This window comes from Sorex araneus, chromosome 1, assembly GCF_027595985.1.
Source record: "Sorex araneus isolate mSorAra2 chromosome 1, mSorAra2.pri, whole genome shotgun sequence".
NCBI lineage: Eukaryota > Metazoa > Chordata > Mammalia > Eulipotyphla > Soricidae > Sorex > Sorex araneus.
In genome coordinates, this window is record NC_073302.1 from 200,775,450 (window position 1) to 200,797,636 (window position 22,187).

The following is a 22,187-nucleotide window of genomic DNA, read 5'->3' on the forward strand; positions in this document are numbered from 1 at the left end:
GGGTGGGACGGTTTCCTTGAATGAGACCAATTGAGGTTCAATCCTCAGCACCCCATGTGGCCCCCTGAACCTGCCAGGGGTGATATATAAGTTCAGAGCCAGGAGTGCCCCAAACTTCTCCCCCCAAAATTCCCTTATCTATTACTTTCTTCCAATACCATAACAATTTGTTATAATTAGAATACAATTAGAAACACAATGAAATCTTGGGTATAGCAAAGTGAAAAATTTTAAGTATGGATTATGGGTTCCTGTTGATTTCTGGAGTCAGGGAGATGGCTCAAAAGGCCAAAAACAGACCCAGAGCAGGCTGGACTCCCTCTGAGAGACTCTCCAACAGGAACAAAGGATCATCAACTACTCCCAATTCTACCCACTTGGCAACCACCTTAGCAAAAGATTCTTACCTAGCTAGAAAGTCCCACATGGGGCAGCTTGGGAAAACCCTAAAAATGCCACCTTGAACCAAAGAAAAGCACACACATGCTGCCCAACCCCATGTGTTGCTTGTGCCCATGTTGCCAATCACATGTGGTACCCGAGCACATGTGTTGCCCATATCTCCTCTCTTGAGATATGTATTGAGGCTCTCTCTGCCTTTGCAGAATCCTGCATTCTCTCTCTTGCCTTTGCTCTCTCTTCCTCAAAACCTCCAAATAAAATCTGTTTTTACTTCATTGCTCATTTATTCCTGAAATTCTTTTCTGAGAGAGGACAAAGTACCTGGAAACCCTGGGAAAGCCTAGGACTGACTTTTCTTTTCTTTCCTACAAAGAGCAACTCCTCACTTGAGCCTGAGTCCACAGCACCCTGAGAGATTAAGTGATGAGGGTAACCCCCAGACCAAGAAGACCAAGTGGGCATTGAGTGTGGATTGATGGCTACCTTGTGAGGCTGGTGGGACTTGAGGTCCATGTGGTACAGGGGCTCATCGCAAACTTTATTAGTCTATGCTTTCTTAGCCGGCCTGGGGTAGCAGAGCTGGATCCGGAGAAAATGACTGTCTCTCTCCTCCCCACCTCACAGTCATCTCAGCACTGCTAGGACTGATACCCAAGTAATAATCCAGTAGCCCTAAATACCATGAATGTGGTTGCAAACCCACTGGGAGGAAAGAAAGAAAGAAAGAAAGAAAGAAAGAAAGAAAGAAAGAAAGAAAGAAAGAAAGAAAGAAAGAAAGAAAGAAAGAAAGAAAGAAAGAAAGAAAGAAAGAAAGAAAGAAGGAAGGAAGGAAGGAAGGAAGGAAGGAAGGAAGGAAGGAAGGAAGGAAAGAAAGAAAGAAAGAAAGAAAGAAAGAAAGAAAGAAAGAAAGAAAGAAAGAAAGAAAGAAAGAAAGAAAGAAAGAAAAAGAGAGAGAGAAAGAAAGCAAGGAAGGAAGGAAGAGATAAAGAAAGAGAGAGAGAAAGAAAGCAAGGAAGGAAGGAAGAGATAAAGAAAGAGAGAGAAAGAGAGAGAAAGGAAGCAAGGAAGGAAGGAAGGAAGAAAGCAAGGAAGGAAGGAAGGAAGGAAGGAAGGAAGGAAGGAAGGAAGGAAGGAAGGAAGGAAAGAAGAGATAAAGAAAGAGAGAAAGAAAGAGAAAGGAAGCAAGGAAGGAAGGAAGAAAGCAAGGAAGGAAGAAAGAAAATGAGTTAGACTTCAAATTAAACTAGAATACTATTAACTTTCCACTTTTACAAAATGTATGCTCTTAGTTTGTTAGGGAATTTTAAAAAATATTATTGGGTCACATCAATGAAATGATTTAAAAATTTGTGTGAATTTTCCAAAAGAGCTTAGCGTATCATCTTAAAACTTAAGCCTAATAAAATTAAATTATAAGATTTTGAGAATATGGGCTGAGAGGATGATATACTTTGGTTAATTGATTAATCAAGAGAATAGATATTTCATTTTCCACTGGCTGTTCTTACGTATTTTGAGACTATCATCATTTTCTAAGATGCTGTTTTCAGGACTGTTTAAACCTTTCCGTTGTGTCTTTGCCTTTCTTATTTGCTCCTTCCCTTTTCATATACTGATATTTCCTTCCTTCCTTCCTTCCTTCCTTCCTTCCTTCCTTCCTTCCTTCCTTCCTTCCTTCCTTCCTTCCTTCCTTCCTTCCTTCCTTCCTTCCTTCCTTCCTTCCCTCCCTCCCTCCTTCCTTCCTTCTTTGTGTAATTTCTTTATTTGATCTTTTTTTAATTAAGATTTTACAATTATTGTTTAACTAATATGGTTACAATGTTGCTAAAGCTAATGGTACTGATGTGTAAAGGTACTGCAACCTATTACCACCCAATTGACCATGAACCTCTACCACTGTCCCTATGTCACATTTGGCCCAAGATTCATTAAACCTCTCTCAACCCTTACTTATTAGTTAGGGCCAAAGTTTGTGATTGTTTGATATTGCTTAACCCCTTGTTTGTCTCTATGTATAGTTCTACAGAGTGAGATCATCTGGTATTTGTCCTTCCTATCTGACAAGTTGTTTTCATTATCAGAAATGTAGATGTGCACCATCTCCAAATATAGCAAAACTGAAACTTTAGAAGCTGCTTAGCTTTCATATTCTTGACATAATGTATCATATGTTTAATTTTGACTGTATGGGTAGAACCAAAAAAATTGTAGCACTTTCAAGTGAATACTGATTTAAGAAAAAATAATTGTAAATGCTTTATGTGAAAGCTCAACATAAAGCATTTAAAACTAGAAGCGCTTTCTAGGTTGACTGGTAGTTCCAATTTTCCCATAGCTTTTAGAAAAAATGTCTTAGGCAATGACAGATATTTACTACTATCATGCACAAATATATACTCACAAATATATACTATCAAAATATACAACATAGAAAAATACATCTAACACTCAATAGTGTTGCCCATTTTAAATTTGATAATGATTTCAACTATGAGTAACTCCTAACAGGGAAATAAAAGAATTGAGCACAACAGATCTGACATTTTGTTTTATTCAGGAAATGATCTGGCTAAGAAAACATGAATTTATAGTATCTAGAATAGAATTAGATACTTATCTAAGCTACTATACTATTGTGTAGAATTGATGACTATACATTAAAAAGGTCAATATCATTTAGCAGTTTATGCATTAACTTTATTTTATATTTTAAATATTAATTACATAGAATGTAGAGCTTATTAATAATATTATTTGCTTTAGTGACCTAAGAGATAACATGTAGGCAGGGGTATGCCTTGCATATGTCTGAACAGAGTTCAATCTCCAGCATTCCATGTGATTCCTCAAGCAGTGCCAGGAGTAATTCCTGAGTGCAGAGAGAGGAGTAACCCCTGAGCATCACTGTGGGTGTGGCCCAACAACCACAGAGAGAGAGTGAGAGAGCAAGAGAGATGGGGTGGGGGAAGAGAGAAGGAGAGAGAGGGAATTTGCTTCAGTTAAACTAAATTAGCAAAAAGGATGCAAACTCAACAGTGAAGCCCAAATCAAAAAAATTCTCTAATTAAAGCATTGTGCATAGCTTTTGTAATTTAAAGTCAGTTTTTATAGCTACCCCTTCATTTCTTGAAGTAGCAAAATGAAACATGTGATTCTAATTCTGAGAAAGCTTTAATATCTTCAACCCCTTGTGGATGCTGAAACAAATTACCATAACTTGGTTTTTAACAATATAAATGTATTACTGTCTCACAGTAAATAACATGGATTAGCCTCTCAGTTACAGAGGCTAGACATTCAAAATTAATTTTATTGTACTGCAATCATAGTCCCAGCAGGGGCGCCTCCTCTGCAGACCCTGGGTGCAACTGACCCTTGGCTTTTTTTGCTTCTGAGAACTGTTCATTTCCTTTACTTGTGCCCACATTTCTTCTACCTCTATATACAACGCCAGGTGGTTTCTATTCCAACTGTTCAATCTCTTTCGTGACTTTTCAGGGGAATCTTTGGGTTGTGTCCTGCTATTTCAGGCCTACTCAGCTCTACACCCAGGGGTTACTCATGGTTCTTCTTAAGGGGTGCCAGAAATCTAACCTTGGTCTACTGCATGCAAGGTAAGTACCCTACCAGCTGTACTATCTCTCTAGCCTTTAAATTCTTATTTTACGGTTCAGGTGCAATTCACTATATCACTGCCGTCCCTTTGTTCATTGATTTGCTTGAGCGGGCACCAGTAACATCTCCATTGGTCCCTGTCGAGTGCTAGTATTGCCCAATGGTGTATTGGGGGCTCTTTCAGGGTCAGGAGAATGAGGACCATCATTGTTACTGGTTTTGGCATATCAAGTACGCCACAGGTACAATTAGGGGAAATTATTCAGGATCACAGTCCCTTTTCCAGGTCCTCAATAAACCCCATCTGCAAAGTTTGTTTTTCACTTCCATGGGTTCCAAGCACTAGTTTGGGTCTCTATTCTCCTTATCTGGCCAGGAAATTTTCCTTTATGTGTTTTATCCAAAAATATTGAAATTATTTCTATTATAACAGAAGGGTCTACAGAAACTTTGAAACCTTTACATTAATCTGTTGTTTGTTCATTCTTTACACTAGTACAGATTGCCATGGGAAATGGAAAATTAAAAAGATAATTTTTTCCTTCAAAAACACTTTTAGAATTTGTTTCTTAGAAATAAGACAAATGCATAGACTTAGATGAATACCAGTGGAAGGATCTGAATAAGAGAAAAAATATATAAGTATTTTTTTCTTTTTATTGCTTTTTGGGTCACACCTGGCGATGCACAGGGGTTACTCCTGGCTCTGCACTCAGGAATTACTCCTGGTGGTGCTCAGGGGACCATATGGGATGCTGGGGATCGACGCGTGCAAGGCAAACACCCTACCCACTGTGCTATCGCTCCAGCCCCTATATAAGTAATTTTTAAACAGAGAAAAAATGGGATGATATATCAGAAGAAGAAAATATCAACATGACTTGGAAGCAGGAAACTAAAATTATTATATGGGGAGGATAAATTTTGAAATGTAACTAGATGAACTACTTAAATTATGGAAATGTGCTTAGTAGAATTTACAAAATTTTTTAAAGTTGAGAAAGATCAATGCAGGTGAATATAAGAAATGTCAAGAAAATGAATAGGAAAGTTAAAGAGGACCTTCTAGAAAAATGTAGGATATGAGTACTTATAGGATTGATGTGGGGCATAAGTCTTTTCCCTATAAGCTAATATATGAATGTTATATTGCCTTAGGGAGCATGGGTTTCCTTGAGAACCCTTAAGTGCTGTAAAACTGATCAGTACAAAGAGAAATTTATCATAAAAATTTTTATAACGTCTGTTCTGTTTACACTCAATAGAATTGGTAGAACTGAGCAACTGCATAATGAGTGATAAAAGATACTGCTACATCTTTTGTTTTATTTTAGGAAAAAAATTGGCAGTGCTCAGGGGCTACCCTTAGTTCTGTGCTCAGGGGACCATGTTTTGACAAGACTGAACCAGGGTTTCCTGCATACAAAGAATGTACTCAGCCCAGTGAGCTATCCCTTCAGCTCCAAAGGGATAATACTACAAAGGCAAGGGGTCAGAATATGTATACATAGAGAATTAACTAGTAAAGATTATTAACATTATCTTTTAATAATGGGTAGAGTACTTTTTATTTTGTCTTTGAATTTCCAGCTGATTTGGAAGAAATGCTTGTTTTATTACTCAGGATAGAGTGAAGATATTACTGGATAGAGTGAAGCAAGAAGATGATGAAACTATGGAGAAACTATATTTAAAAAAAACAAGGTGAAAAATCAAATATAATAAGGTACTCAAAGCCCAGAAGTGGAAAGCAAAATCTTGTCAAAATTCCGAGAAAAAGAAATAATAGATAATAAGAGAAAATAAGATTCACTTACAGGGTCTAGAGCCCTAGTTTGGGGAGACAGTAGTAAAAATAAAATAAAATAAAGACAATAAATAAAATGCAAAGGATGGATGAATATAGATATTAGAAGGAATAAAAGGCTTTGGATGGAAATATAAGTATAGACACTGATTTTGAGGCTACCTTTGCTCATTTAAATAGCAAAGTGTATGAGTCAGTTTGAAAGTATGGATAGAAATTGGTATATGCCTTTGGAATTTTCTTATACACAAATTTGAAGTAATTGATTTTCCTAGGAAAATTAAATGCAAAGATCCATGAATGTTTGGGGACCTGGAAAATATCACAGGTTTTTTTTAAAAAAAAATTTGGTTAGTTAAAAGTGGGTCTGAGAGGTTAATTCTAGTACCACTGAATGTGCTACACTAAATCAGTGATGCCCAGAGAGACAAAAATAAGAATTAACAGAGAAATATGGAAATAAATGACTTACTGACTTACACATGTATCCAGAGACTTTGTTGATAACCAGCAGAACCCACAAGAGTAGAGCAGGTCCTGCTTAGATTTACTTGACAGGAAATTAACTTGGACTGATGGACTTGAAGATAAGCAGACACCTCACAATCCTTTGAGGAAGTTGACCAATGAAAAATATTTGTCTTATATAGGCATTCTCCTCCTACTGACATCATATACTAATATCATAGTGTCTATTTGTTATCACTGTCATCATTGTCATCACTGTCATTGCGTTGTTCGTCAATTTACTCAAGATGGCACCAGTAATGTCTCTATTCCTCCCAGCCCTGAGATTTTAGCAGCCTCTCCTTACTTGTCTTTGCAACGACTACAGGCTCTTTCAGGGTCAGGGGAATGAGACCTATCATTACTCTTTTGGGCATATTGAATACACCACGGGTAGCTTGCCAGGCTCTGCCCATGCAGGCGGGATACTCTCGTACCTTGCTGGGCTTTCCAAGAGGTTTGTGTGTGTATGTATATATGTGTATACATATATATACACATACATATATATGTATATATATTACTCTTTATTATTTGTTGCCTACTGTCTGAACTCCATCAAATATGGTGTGGCAATTATGGAAAATGGGTACGGAAGTGTCTTATAAAGTATCTTATAAAGCAGACTGGAGCATGGCAGCATTTGGGTAGTGGAGGTCGGCTGCCAGACTGGGTCCCTTGGGGTGGGGAGGGCTCTCACTCATCCCCTCTGGAGCGCCCTGAGTGAAAACAGCCTGGCATGGACTCTGTATTTGTTGTAGACAAGAATAATCAGGTTTTGTTTGTCCTGATGAATAAATCAGCCAGGTTACCATTCTTAATGCATCTCCTGTTAGAGAAGTTCTCCCAGGCAAGCATAATGAGATTGAAAGGCTCTTAAAATAATTCCTATTTCTATAAAAGTTATAATAACTCTGTTCTGTTTTAGCTTGCATGTATCCAACTCATTTAAACAATTGATGAATGGTACATACTCCTTCTTTCCTCATAGACTATTACATTTCACTTGCAAATTTACATTATGAAATAGCTGATGAATTTTACTTCCATTGTGCAAGCTACTAAGTGGGGAACAAATTAGTGTGGAAATGGCTTCGAAGTAACTACAGTACTTATGAAAATGCAAACTTTAAAATAAATACATATCTGTTGAATGAATATATTCATTACAATCTGTGAGTAAATTAGAATACATTACTAAAATAATTAAGTTTTCTTTAGAGAAAGTTGGTAATGAGGAGAAAAAGTAGTTGTTTTTTCTCAAAATATATAATACACTTGTCAAAATGTTGGATTCTTTGTATGTATAATCACAATTTTGGAGGCAGAAGAGATATTTATATAAAAGCATAGATAAGGTGGATCGTGAGTCCCCCAGGCGACCCCGGGGACACTCTCGCAATGGCTCACGAGCAACGGGGGCTCCCCTGGAACACCCCAACCCCTGTGCTGTGTGGACACGCCTATCCGCTCCTCTGTAACGCCCAAACTGTCCATCAGGTACTCTCCTACGATCGTGACATCGCCCACCCCCATCTACCCCGCTCAATATCAATAGATTACTAGGGGTGTGGCCTGTATTTCAGGGGGCGTGGCCTCAAAAGGGGGCGTGGCTGTCTATAACCAATTTCTTCGAAAATCACCCTGGCCATATCAATCATTCTTTGCCAAATAGTCCTTTAGCTGACTTGAACTTCACAAAAGCTGTCAGTGAACAATAGAATCTGCACAAACTCCGCATCCAAACAGCATAGCCTTCAGTCACCACTAGAGGCCCCACACAAACCAAGAGGAGTGCCTGAGAGTAAGGTAGTATTCTAGAATTGGAACAAGGCTACCATCAACAACTTAGCACAAACAGAATCCCTCCTGCAGAAAAAGGGAACAGGGATAGACAACTAGAAAGTTCCAACTCTAGACTTCCATAACAATATGAAGAAACAGCAAAAATCCCCTCCATGAAGAGAAGATGAAGAAAAGATTCCAGAAACCTCAACAGGGGCTACTCACATCTACAACCTCTCAGATAAAGAATTCAGAGAGGACATCTTGAAGAGGGTCAATGTACTCAAAGCAACCATGGAACAGACATCCAAAAAATTAAGGGAGAGATGAATGGTCAGCCAAGAAAATGCAGGAAGAAATGAGATCAGAAATTTAAAAGCTATGAACAGATGTCACAAAACTACGAACAGAAGTTACAGAAATAAAGGATTCAGTAGATGAAATAAAAATCTCAGTAAGTGCCCTCAACAGTAGAATGACTACAGCCTAATACAGAATCAGTGAGCTTGAAGATGAGCTGCAGAAAGCTTAAGACAACAACAAATAATGGCAAAAGACTTCAAAATGGCTATAGAGCAAATCAGAGTCCTCGGGAATAACTTCAGGAGGAACAACACAAGAATCATTGGAGTACCAGAAGCACAGGGAAGTGACCCCAATGAAAAAAAAAACACAGTCAAAGAAATCATTGCTAAGAAATTCCCAGAGCTGGAGAAGGCAGCATCCAGATCCAAGGAGTCCAAAGAGTACCAGCAAAAAGAGACCCGAATAAAAAGACTCCAAGGCATATCATAGTCAGAATGATGGAGGCTGTGGATAAAGACGCAATTCTGCAAGCAGCAAGGGCAAAGACGGAAATCACATACAAAAGAGCACCCCTCAGATTTACAGCAGACCTATGAAAGGAAACCCTCCAAGCCTGAAGACAATGGTGGGACATAGTGAAAAAACTCAAAGAAATGAATGCCTCACCAAGAATATATTACCCGGCTAAACTCTCACTCAAACTCAAAGGAACCATACACCCATATACTATTTCCCGGATAAACAACAGCTCAGGAACTTCATAGACTCAAAACCAAACGTAACAGAAGGACTAAAGGGGCTATTGTAAGTCAAGAAAGAACCCCACAAGAACAACCAACCACACAGAAAGATGACACAAAACCCCATGACAATAATCTCTCTCAATGTCAATGGCCTAAGTGCATCAATTAAGAGACACAGAGTGGCAACATGGATTCGGAAACTAAACCCAACATTCTGCTGCCTGCAAGAAACACACCTGAACAGTCAGAGCAAACACAGACTCAAAGTCAAAGGTTGGAAAACAATCCTGCAAGCAAACAACTCCCTCAAAAAAGTTGGGGTGGCAAAACTAGTATCCGACAACATAGATTTCAGGTTGAAAAAGATTAGAAGGGACAGCGAAGGTCACTTCTTATTTATCAAGGGATATGTGCAACAGGAAGAAATCACTTTTAAACGTATATGCACCTAATGAGCGGCCGGCTAAATACTTAAAACAACTCCTAACAGACTTTAAGAAGGACAACACTAACAGCACAATAGTAGTCGGAGACTTCAACACTGCCTTCTCACCTCTGGATTGATCGATAAGAACAAAACTCAGCAAGGAAACACAGACTCTGAATGCCCTTAATCTCATTTTCTTGTCTAACAGCTATCACAAGTACTTCCAGTACTGTAGTGAAGAGACGTGGTGAGAGTGGGCATCCTTGTGTTGTGCCTGATCTTAGAGGAAAGGCTCTTAGTTTTTCCCCATTAATGATAATGCTTGCCATAGGCTTGTGGTAGATGGCTTTGACTGTCTTGAGGAAAGTTCCTCCAAAACCCATTTTGCTGAGGGTTTTCATCATGATCGGATGTTGGATCTTGTCAAATGCTTTCTCTGCATCTATTGATATGATCCTATGGGACGCAGCTAAAGCTGTGTTAAGGGGAAAATTATAGCTCTGCAAGCATTCCTTAGGAAGAAAGAAAGGGGCTACATAGATAACCTGACTTCACAGCTCAAGGCCTTAGAAAGGGACCAGAAAAAGGAACCCAAACCAGACCAAAGGAAAAAAATAATAAAAATTAGAGCAGAAATTAATGACATGGAAAGACAGAAAAGAATCCGAAAGATCAATGAAACCAAGAGCTGGTTCTTTGAGAAAATAAACAACATTGATAAACCACTAGCAAGACTCACAAAGAAAGAGAGAGAGAGAACCCTAATAAACCGAATCAGGAATGAAAAGGGGGACATCACAAAAAAAAGCAAAAAAATTCAAAAGATCATCAGAGACTATTTCAAAAGTCTGTATGCCACAAAACATGAGAACCTAAAATAAATGAATGAATTCCTTGATTCCAACAATCTCCCAAGACTGAATCCAGAAGATTTTGAATACCTGAATAAACCCATTAATATAAAGAAAATTGAAACTGTTATCAAAAATCTCCCCCAAAACAAAAGCCCAGGTCCAGATGGATTCATTGGATAGGGAGAATCAACATTGTCAAAATGGCAATACTCCCCAAAGTATTATACAGATTCATCCCAATCCCTATAAAGATACCCAAGACATTTTTCAAAGCAATGGATCAAGCAATCCTAAAATTCATATGGAACAACAAATGCCCACAGATAGCTAAAAGAATTCTTGGGAAAAAGATGATGGAGGCATCTGCCTCCCCAACCTTAAACTTTACTACAAGCATTAACAATTAAAACAGCATGGTACTGGAACAAAGGCAAGGCTGCAGACTAATGGAACAGGGGGTAAGTTCCCTACTCACAATCCCAAATATATGCTCATCCAATATTTGATCAGGGACCAAGAAATGTGAAGTGGAGCAAGGAAAGCCTCTTTAACAAATGGTGCTGGCACAACTGGACAACCACATGCAAGAGAATGGGCTTAGACCTCAACCTGACACCATGCACAAAAGTCAGATCAAAATGGATTAAAGACCTCAACATGAGACCATAAACCATAAGGTACATTGAGGACAAGGTAAGCAAAACCCTCCATGATATTGAAGATAAAGGTATCTTCAAATATGACATGCAGCTGGCCAACCAAGTGGAAACAGAGATAAACAAATGGGACTACATTAATCTAAAAAGCTTCTGCACCACAAAAGATACAGTGACCAGAATACAAAGACAATATACAGAATGAGAAAGGATATTCACCCAATACCCATCAAATAAGGGGTTGATATCAAGGGTATACAAGGCACTGGTTGACCTCCACAAGAAGAAAACATCCAACTCCATCAGAAAATGGGGCAAAGAAATGAACAGAAACTTTCCCAAGGAAGAGATACGAATGGCCAAAAGGTACATGAAAAAAGTGCTCTATATCACTAATCATCAGGGAGATGCAGATCAAAACAACTATGAGATACCACCTCACACCACAGAGACTGGCACACATCCAAAAGAACAAAAGCAACCACTGTTGGAGAGGATGTGGGGAGAGAGGGACCCTTCTACACTGCTGGTGGGAACGCCTACTGGTTTAGCCCTTTTGGAAAACAATGTGGACGCTTCTCAAAAAATTAGAAATTGAGCTCCCATTTGACCCAGCAATACCACTGCTGGGAATATTTCCTGGAGAAACAAAAAAGTATAGTTGAAATGATATCTGCACTTATATGTTCATCGCAGCACTGTTTACAATAGCCAGAACCTGGAAAAAACCCGAGTGCCCGAGAACAGATGACTGGTTAAAGAAACTTTGGTACATCTATACAATGGAATACTATGCAGCTGTTAGAAAAAATGAGGTCATGAACTTTGCATATAAGTGGATCAACATGGAAAGTATCATGCTAAGTGAAATGAGTCAGAAAGAGAGAGATAGACATAGAAAAACTGCACTCATCTGTGGAATATAAAATAACAAAGTAGGAGACAAACACCCAAGAATAGTAGAAATAAGTACCAGATGATTGACTCCATGGTTTGGAAGCTGGCCTTACATTCTGGGGAAAAGGCAGCTCAGATAGAAAAGGGAACACGAAGTAAAATGTGGTTGGAGGCCACACGGGGGAAGGGTGATGCGTGCTGAAAGTAGACCAGAGACTTAACAAGATGGCCACTCAACACCCCTATTGCAAACCACAACACCCAATTTGAGAGAGAGAACAAAAGGGAATACCCTGCCACAGAGGCAGGGTGGGGTGGGGGGAGATTGGATTGATAGGTAGGAGGGATGCTGGGTTTATTGGTGGTAGAGAATGGGCACTGGTGAAGGGATGGGTTCTCGAACATTGTATGAGGGAAACACGAGCACGAAAATGTATAAATCTGTAACTGTACCCTCAGGGTGATTCACTAATTAAAAAATAAATAAATTTTTTTAAAATAATAAAAATATAGATAAGGTCTAATAATCATTTATTTATCATTCTAAAGCCATGTTTTACAAATCGTTAGTAACATACCTAAAAGCTTGCTGCCTGAGAAAATGGCTCTGAATCATTTATAACCATAAGTTACAAGAATATTTTCATGTGAATTTTAGCTCTCTTGAAAGGAGTGGCTTCAGGGAAAAAAAAAGATTGCAAATGTATTTATTGGAATGTCATCATTTTTCCATCACTTTACCTTTATCTTTTGAAGGAGTGAGAATAATTTGGAGGCTATTTCCCTGATTTTTGAGTATACACGTACTGCAATTCAAATGGAAATACAGTAAAAAATTATATTGATGATATACAAGAAAATAAATAGATGACATAACATGCAGTTATATTGTATGTGTATTTATGTAAAGATTAGTATCAATGTCTGGGAAGATATAAATGCCCAATAAAATTAACATTCAGTTATTGGGGCTAGAGAGATAGTAGAGTGGGTAGTGTGTTTGTCTTGCAAGTGGCTAACTTGGTTCAATCCTTGACACCACGTATGGTTCTCTATGCCATGCCAGGAATGTTCCCCAGAGTACAAAGCCATGACTAAGCCCTGAGCACAACCTAGTGTGCCCCAGCCTGCACCAAAACCAAAACCAAACCACTTAGTTATTAATTTGGATATTGGCTTCTTAAAAATTTGAAAGCATGCTATTGAAATAGGTTTGTAATTACAACTCAGAAAGAGAAAGAATAAGGACAAGCATCAAATGGAATGCACAAATTGCTTAAAAATCTCCATGTTAAAACACGTGGTGACAGAGAATCAAGACACAAGTTTCTTTGTAATATGTATGCCAAAATTATATTAATTTAAAAAGTCTGATAATCAGTCAATGAAAAAAATACTTCTTTGATTCCCAGAAAAAAAATACAAGGAAAATATGGCTATGAGATTCACTTAATAATGATGAAACTTTACAAAATACTTAAGTGCATTGATATGGAGAAATATTTTAAATTAGATAAGATGTATTTTTCATACTAAGCTAGCAGAAAGTGAAAAACAAACAAAAAAGAATTGGCCTCTCTAATCTGACTCCTGGAGGAGTATAACTAGGAATCAATACACTGTAGCACTGTAACACTGTCATCCCGTTATTCATAGATTTGCTGAAGCAGGTACCAGTAATGTCTCCATTGTGAGACTTGTTACTGGTTTTGGCATATCAAATATGCCATGGGGTAGCTTGCTAGGCTCTGCTGTGTACGCAGGATACTCTCGGTAGGTTGCCGGCCTCTCGGAGAGGGATGGAGGAATCGAACCAGGGTTGGCTGTGTACAAGGGAATCAATACACATGTAGTGAATATAAACTTGTTGCACAATCAACAATTTCATCAACTAGGTTAAAATTAGCTTTACCCCTCAATGATGTTACTAATCTGTCAAGGCTACCATTAAAGTCATGAGTAAAATTATATTAGTAACACTGTGTTGTTTATAGACTATTGTAAGAATCAAAGAAGACAATGTATGCTAAAATTTTGTTACTGCTTCTTTCCTCTATTGACTATGAGTACTGTCATCACTGTCATCCCGTTACTCATTGATATGCTGGAGTGGATACCAGTAACTTCTCCATTGTGAGATTTATTGTTACTGCTTTTGGCATATTGAATACACCACGGGTAGCTTGCCAGGCTCTGCCATGTGGGCGAGATACTCTCGGTAGCTTGCTGGGCTCTCTGAGAGGGGCAGAGGAATCGAACCAGGGTTGGCCTCATGCAACGCAAACACCTTATCTGCTGTGGTATTGCTCTGATTGAATATCTAAAGGGATAATTAATCATTATATATTTGCACTGTATGATCTCACATAAGTTTTGACCTGGCAAATTTACTTCTAGACATCTTTTCTAAAGAATTGAATATGGATATTCTCCAAATTTCAGCTACAATGACACTTATGAGCTTGATCTATAATAATGAAATTTCAGGGATTATATGTTTTATAAGGAGATAGTTAAATTATAGTTCATCAGTTAATATGTGCTCTGTTCAAAATAAGATATTGTCGTTCAATAGCAGAAAAGATGCTAAGTTATTTGGATTTTAAAATAGTGAGCATGGCTTTTCCGCTGCTGCACAAGCATGATCCCGGAGGCAACTGAACTACTTTGGACACTAGCAGCTCACAGAAATGCCTCCAGACTGTGATCGAAGCCACTGCCCCATGCGGCGCCAGCGGGGCAAGGTTTTTCTCTCTCAACCCTTCCTTCTTGGGCACAGCATGGCGATTGCCAGTTTTTAGAACACAAAATGGAGGTACCAGCGGGACGCCAGGAGATCCCAGGGGGTGGGGTTGCCGGACCCGCTCTTTGCTGATATTTAAGCACAGTGCCACACGGGTACGGTCTTTTCTGCTGCTGCACGACCACGATCCCGGAGGCAACTGAACTACTTTGGACACAAGCAGCTCGCAGAAATGCCTCCAGACTGTGATGGGAGCCACTGGCCCATGCGCCGCCAGCAGGGCAGGGTTTCTCTCTCCAGGCTTCTCCATCATATGAGCACCACAAAAGGGAAGTAAAAGCTTGCAGTGATGCAATTACTGGCAGAATAAGAAAATCCAAAACCACGCGCGGCTGCACGACCTAATATCTCTTAATTGTCAGCAATGTGAAACAGTTCCTTTTTAGCAGCTCTGACGGTGTGGGGAAACTCCAAACAATAATGCTGAGTTTTTTGTTGAAATACTGTAGGTAATCAAAGTAGTAGCCATTTCTCTAGACTGTGAACTAAGCCATAGCCCCACACTGGCCAAGGAGGGGAAATATCCTCCTTTCTCGGTTCTTTTCCCTTTTCGGGGAGAAATGCGGTGTGGCATCCACCATATTATGAGGTCTATTAAGCAGGCACGAACTTAGAGGCGTGGGAATGGGAGGGAAAAAAAATTATGTACTTGGAACAGCAGGACGCTTGGGCAGTCTCGGGCTGATACCAGCTCATGCTCCGCAGAGATTCGACCCGGGTGGCCACACTTTTGTGCGGCCACGTTGCTGCTGATCAACCAGAATCCAGAGGCCAACTAGACTACTTTTGGTTCCAGAAACTGCTTGCAGCCATGTCTCTAGACTATGAACTAAGCCATAGCTCCACGCCAGCTGAGGACGGGAAATATTCTTTTTTCTCATCGGGCGCCGTAGCGTCAGCCATAGTATAAGGACTATTTATTAAGCAGGCATGAACTTGGTGATGCGGGAAGGAGGAAAAAAATTCTACGTACTTGAGGCGCATATGCTGCCTGAGCCCATGTGCTGCTTGTGCCAGGTGGCCGAGCACATGTGTCGCCCGCATCTCCCCCCTTGAGATGTGTACTTTCATGCTTTCGTGTCCAGTGCTAGGATGTGTGTAGAGCTCTCTCCATCTTTGGAGGAGCCCGTGTTCTTTCTTGAGCGCGTTACTCCTACTGGTTTTCCTTTTCCACTTATCCCTTCCTCCTTCCCTAAGACCTTCTAAATAAAGTCTGTTACTTCAAAAAAAAAAAATTCTACGTACTTGAAATAGCGGGATTTCATATCTCTCCATTCTCAGCAATGGAAAACTAATTATCAAATGCTTCCTTGGCAGTAGGGCTGTCTTTCTTGGGGGGAAACTCCAGCAATAGTGAGTTTTGTGTTGAAATATGGAATGTAATCAAGGTAAAGAGAAAATGAAGTGAAATTTATCAGTTACGCAGACGGGTATGGAGGGTAGGAGGGTGGGGGTTGGGAGATATACTGGGGTCTTTGGTGGTGGAATATGGGCACTGGTGAAGGGATGAGTGTTTGAGTATTGTATAACTGAGACATAAGCCTGAGAACTTTGTAACTTTCCATATGGTGATTCACTAAAATAAATAAATTTAAAAAAATAAAAATAAATAAAATAGTGAGTATGTCTTAAGTTAGTGACTGAAGTAATAATATGTGACAAATAGTGCAATATAAAAGAACTTTAGAGACATAGAAACACAACAGAGTAAGCAGAGACTGGGAAATTATAAAAGTGTCCATAGCACAAAAGACTCTGCATCACCAAAAGAAACTAAGTTGAAAAGCAGATGTACTGAATTCAAAGGGGCTCTGTACATTATAATGAAGAATTTTGTATCTTTCTTTTTTTCTCTGGCTCTGGTGAATTGCTGGGGAATTTTATTCTGATATATCACAAATGATGTAATCACAGAAACAGGTTTTGAATTCAGGTAGAAGACAGAACTTGGACAAAGCTCCAAGCCCTGGTTGTAAGAACCCTAGAGGCAGGTATCAACAGACATTTTTGTCAATAGAGATACCAGAACTTCTGACTCATAAAGCTTCAGAAGTAAAGTCTCTGCTCTGAGCATCAATTTTAGATGACAGAGTGAAAAGAAAATGAAATAGTGACCAGTTTAAATACAGCTGTGAAAAAAAATAAATACAACTGTGATTGGATGCATGCAGAGATTGACAGTAATTAATAATTGTCAATAATTCACAGAAAATTCCAGATCTCAGTAGAGGCTGAGGATGAACACAGAAATGAGCCAAGAAACCTTTTTTAGAAGATTAAAAAACAATATTAATTTTTACTGTGAATTTTGTGTAAAAACAAGGGAGCCAAATTAGAACATTTTTATCGATGTGGGGATACTTAAAATATTCAAAACTAAATAACCAACAATAAAAATAGATTCAGTTTCCATGGTAACTGAATAGCACTAAAAACAGTGAAGATAGCTTTGAGAATGAAATCCTAAATCATGTTTTAAAAAGAATTCAGAAATGTAACATGTTCTTAATGCTAATTATCCTGTAGCACTGTAGCACTGTCGTCCCTTTGTTCATCGATTTGCTCAAGTGGGCACCAGTAACGTCTTCATTGTGAGACTTGTCACTTTTTTTGGCATATCGAATATGCCATGGGTAGCTTGCCAGGCTCTCCTGTGTGGGCAGAATACTCTCAGTAGCTTGCTGGGTTCTCCAAGAGGGACGGAGGAACCAAACTCAGGTTGGCCTCATGCAAGGCAAATGTCCTACCCGCTGTGCTACTGTTGGTAATTTGGCATATTTGGGGGGTTAAACTTTTATCAGGCACCAATAATATTGGAGCAATGCAGAGAGTCTCTTGCCCGCATGCCTGGCTGTCTTCCTGGGGGTCCCTCTAAGGGGATGGGCTCCAGCTTCCCTCCCCGCCCCAGCAGAGCTCCCGGTGGCTGAAGACCATGGGAACCTAGCCACAGCCATGCTCAAGGCCCCTCTCCACACATTTGGACAAGCCTCTCGCACGAAGGTACCGGCAGGTGTGTGTAATCCCATCAACGGCCAACATTCAGAGACTTAAAAGCAAGCTCTCAGAAGCGTGAGGACGCTTTGCGGCTGCACGACATCTTGCAACCTGCTTAAGAAACTAGGAAGTTACTGAGAGTTTCCTGTCCACATGGGACACCCTTGCAAACTTCCCATGGTGTATTCATATGCTAAAACCAGTAACAAGCTGGATGTCATTCCCCTGACCCTGAAAGAACCTCCAATGCAGCATCATTGGGAAGGCCGAGTGGAGAGAAGCTCCTAAAATCTTAGGGATAGGATGAATGGAGAGGTTACTAAGCCCGCTCGAGAAATTGACGATCAATGGGATTTAGTGATTTGTGATTTGTGACCAATAATATTATTAAATACAGAAAGCCTAGAAATAATAAAATATAAATTATAATAGGTTTTCGTGTGATGTTTTATTTTTTTTATTTTTTTATTTTTTTGCTTTTTGAGTCACACCCAGCGATGCTCAGGGGTTACTCCTGGCTTTGCACTCAGGAATTACTCCTGGCAGTGCTTGGGGGACCATATGGGATGCCGGGGATCGAACCCGGATTCGCCGCGTGCAAGGCAAACGCCCTACCCGCTGTGCTATCGCTCTGGCCCCCGTGTGATGTTTTAGTTTATTATAATTTATATATCTGAGAAGAAGAAAAGCAGCTTCCTTTTTAATGTCTTTAACAATCAGTAAGTTTTCACTCTTGCCAGAGCAGAGTTCAGTCAAGGAACATTTGATATTTTTGTATTTAGAAGTAAAATGATAAAAATTTGGAGCATAAATGAATGAAAAATGAGTTACAGGGAATGATTAATGGTAACAGAATTATACGCACTGACTAATTACTATAAGCCACTGCTGTTTTGTATATTTTGCTTATCACTGAGAAAAAATTAAGGAAAAAATTATGATTTTATGGATGATTTAACAACAAAGCTTAGAAAATTAAGTAACTTACCATAAGCTATGCAATTAATCAAGTTATAGTCATGCTATAAAATAAATCTTTCATTCTTAATAGTTTGATTTTCCCACATTTTAAATTATGAAAGTAAGACATATTTCAAAAGTGTATGATAAGGTAAAATTTCATATTAAACTTATTCTTCTGGGCCAGAGAGATAATACAGTGTACAAAAAACTTTCTTGTATGTGGAAAGCCTGAGTTTGATTCCTGGCACTACGTAAAGACCCCTGAGCACTTCCAAGAGTGCTCAGCACATAGCCAAGAGTAAGCCCTGAGCAGCACAGGGTGTAGCTTCCAACAACAACAACAAAAAATTTTAAAAATCCCAACGGTCCTATAATTAATTTATATTCCAGATAGAGTTCTTATGTTTCATAAACACAATAAACACACTATATGTTAACACACTATATGTTTCAAATGCATACATAATTTGTATGATAATATAGATATAATATATACCATACAGAGAAAAATGTTTACATATTTTTAACAAAAAGATTCACATGAAGCATTATTATAGATAGTTTTTATTGATAGCTCTCCATATTGCTTTACATAGAGGATGAACCAGGTGACAGTCCCACAAACAGTGCATAAGGACTCCTTGCTTACCACAACCCTGCCAACACTGGCTATTTCCAGACTTTGATATGTTGGATATAAGTTTAGCTGTTCTCTAAAGGACAATTATAAACCCTTGGTTTGTGCCCTGTCCTGCTTTAATACAGACTCTCATCCCAGGACCTCACAAAACTCAGCAAAGCAGTTACAGAAACAGCATACAAATAATGCTATTAAAAATTGTGGAGAAAACACAAACAGACACTCCTTGATAAAGATATCTGAATGCCAATAGACACATGAGAGAAATCCTTATCACTAATTTTCAGGAAAATGAGAATAAGAACGAAGAGATATCAACTCACACCTATGAGAATGCCTTATATCAGACAAATGAGAAACAACAAGCATTGACGGGGGTATGGTGAGAATGTCATATATCTAAAATGACAGAAATAACAAATGCTGATGGGAGCATGAAGAATAAAGAAACTTCAAACACTGTTAGCAGAAGTGTAAATTGCACTATGGAATAAAGCATAAAGGCTTCTATGGAATAATGATTGACGATTTCTTTTAAAAATTAAAATGAGAAATTCTACATATTTATATATAAAATAGAATCCTGCAACTCTACTGTAGGTATATATATGTGGGTGTATATATATATATACCCATACATATATATATATATATGTATACATGGACTGGGGTGATTAGCACAGCAGGTAGGGTGTTTGCCTTGCACGCAGCCGACCTGGGTTTGATTCCTCCGTCCCTCTCAGAGAGACTGGCAAGCTACCGAGAGTATCCCACCAGCACGACACAGTCTGGCAAGCTCCCTGTGGCATATTCGATATGCCAAAAACAGTAACAAGTCTCACAATGGAGACATTACTGGTGCCTGCTCAAGCAAATTGAACAACAGGATGATAGTGCTACATATGTATACATATGTAGGATAACATAGCCTCAGGTAGTTTAGGTTTATTGGGTTACTCCCGTTACGGTGCTCCCACTCCTCTTTGTTTATTTGTAGCTTCTTTCTTAGTGTTCTGTTGACTTGTAAATATTGTTTTTCTCTTCTCCTTGAGTCCTTTGAATAGTTTATTCAGAGCCATGTCCTTTTTGTATGGACACAGGAAGACTTAGCAAATGCTATGCTTTTGTAACCTGGGAGTCATTTGACTCTACATGATATTTTCCTCCTGGGCATCTGTTCTCTTGACCTAAGCCTCAGCTGCCCTTACTTCCTAGCATCCCCAAAAGCAGGGTCCCGAAGGACCCAGGGCAAACAGTGAGTTGTGTGCTACCCTGGCATCGAGATGGGCCTGGCCAAAGTGCCTAATGCTTAACTATAAGTTAAGAGCTTGATCATGGGCAAGTGTTGTCATGATCCAAACAGTGAAAACTAACTAGATTTGGACCCTGCTAGGGTGAGGAATGATTAATCTGGCCTGAGTGCTGTAGTCTCAGTCTGTGGCAAGATATTGCCAGGAGAGCTGCCTTGCAAGCCTCAATGTATCTCTTGCTATGTCCATACAAAAATAACTAGTATTAAGATGTTAATGAGTGCTTGGACTGAGGAAAGGAGAAAAACACCTTAAGAGTCAGGAAGGGCTTTGCAATGCCCCAGTGCTCAGGAAGGGCTTTCTTATGATGATTTTGCTACCTGGCTGTGTGTAGCCTAGGGGCAAGGGGGAGAGAGAAACAGGGAGGAGAAAGACAAGAGAATCCAGAGATGCTGCAGTAGATCCAGAGAGAGGACAGAGCTGGGAGTGCGGGAGATGAGAAAGATGGAATATTGAATAAACAGTAACTAATCAGCAACCAGCTTGGCTTTCTTCCTCCCGTCGCATGCCCTTGACCGCCACACACGGCAGTTCCAGAGCACCGAAAGCAGGCGGTGAGACAGAGCTGCCTGGAGAACCTGCGAGTGCACACGCCTGTCGGCGAGCTTTAGCTTTTTACAGCCACATATATATGTACATATATACATATATATGTACATATATATTCAAAAACAACACTAATTAAAAATACACATTTTAAATGACACAGTCCACTAAAATCTTCCAGACTTTCAGTGTCGGGGATGGGCTACCTCCCCTCATCTCCGTGTCTTTCTTGAAGTCTTGGCATTCACATCCATGAACTAAATCCTGAACCATGTAACCTTTTTTACCAGCCATGATCCATAGACTCAGAAATAAATGTCGAGAGAGATCAAGTAGCAGACATTTTTCCAAACCCTGCATATAGGGTATCCTGGAGATGGGGCAGGTGAGCCCATTACCAGCTCAAACAGGTCCACTGGCAACCGAAAACCTCCACACTCCTCAATGCTGTTGTGTTCCCAGTCAGACTCTACTGTTTGCAATGTACAGTATTTTCATCTAGAAATTAACCTGTTGAAAGACTCAAGTGTGCAGGCTTTGGTGACTGAAATCTCCAGACTTTCACAAAGTTGGGGATGGTCTACCTCCCTCAATTTTCCTGTACTTCTGGAAGCCTGGCAACCATGCACATGCTCCAAAACACCACTCACTTAAAAATATAACTCTAGCTCTATCACCATGTTTATAATTTTGGACTTTCTGGAGCATGCAGCCAGTTTCAAACTCTACAGCTAATAAATCAGGAGTAGCACACCAGATTGGATGGGATGTAATGTAGGCATCCAATCTTGATTAACAATATGTCAACACAGAACTTTCAACCTGTAACAACATCTTAGTAATCTCTTTTACAAGGGCTTATTAACTGGATGGTGAGATACACAATATTCACTAACTTTCTTCTAAGGAAATATTTTTGATCATTCTTTTAG

At 39.3% G+C, this 22,187-nt stretch overlaps 1 protein-coding gene across 9 annotated transcripts in view; it reads right to left on the reverse strand.

Annotated features, from left to right (window-relative positions):
- GALNT13 (polypeptide N-acetylgalactosaminyltransferase 13) overlaps positions 1-22,187 on the reverse strand; it is a 725,693-nt gene that overhangs the window by 57,764 nt on the left and 645,742 nt on the right. Inside the window, exon 12 of one of the 9 annotated variants that reach the window (XM_055135858.1) lies at positions 13,599-13,822. The exons of the other annotated variants lie outside the window; for them this stretch is intronic. Coding sequence (XP_054991833.1) covers positions 13,700-13,822 — 123 coding nt within the window. The 3' untranslated portion in view covers positions 13,599-13,699. Of the gene's footprint in view, positions 1-13,598; positions 13,823-22,187 lie in introns of those variants that run through there. 9 annotated transcript variants of the gene reach the window in all.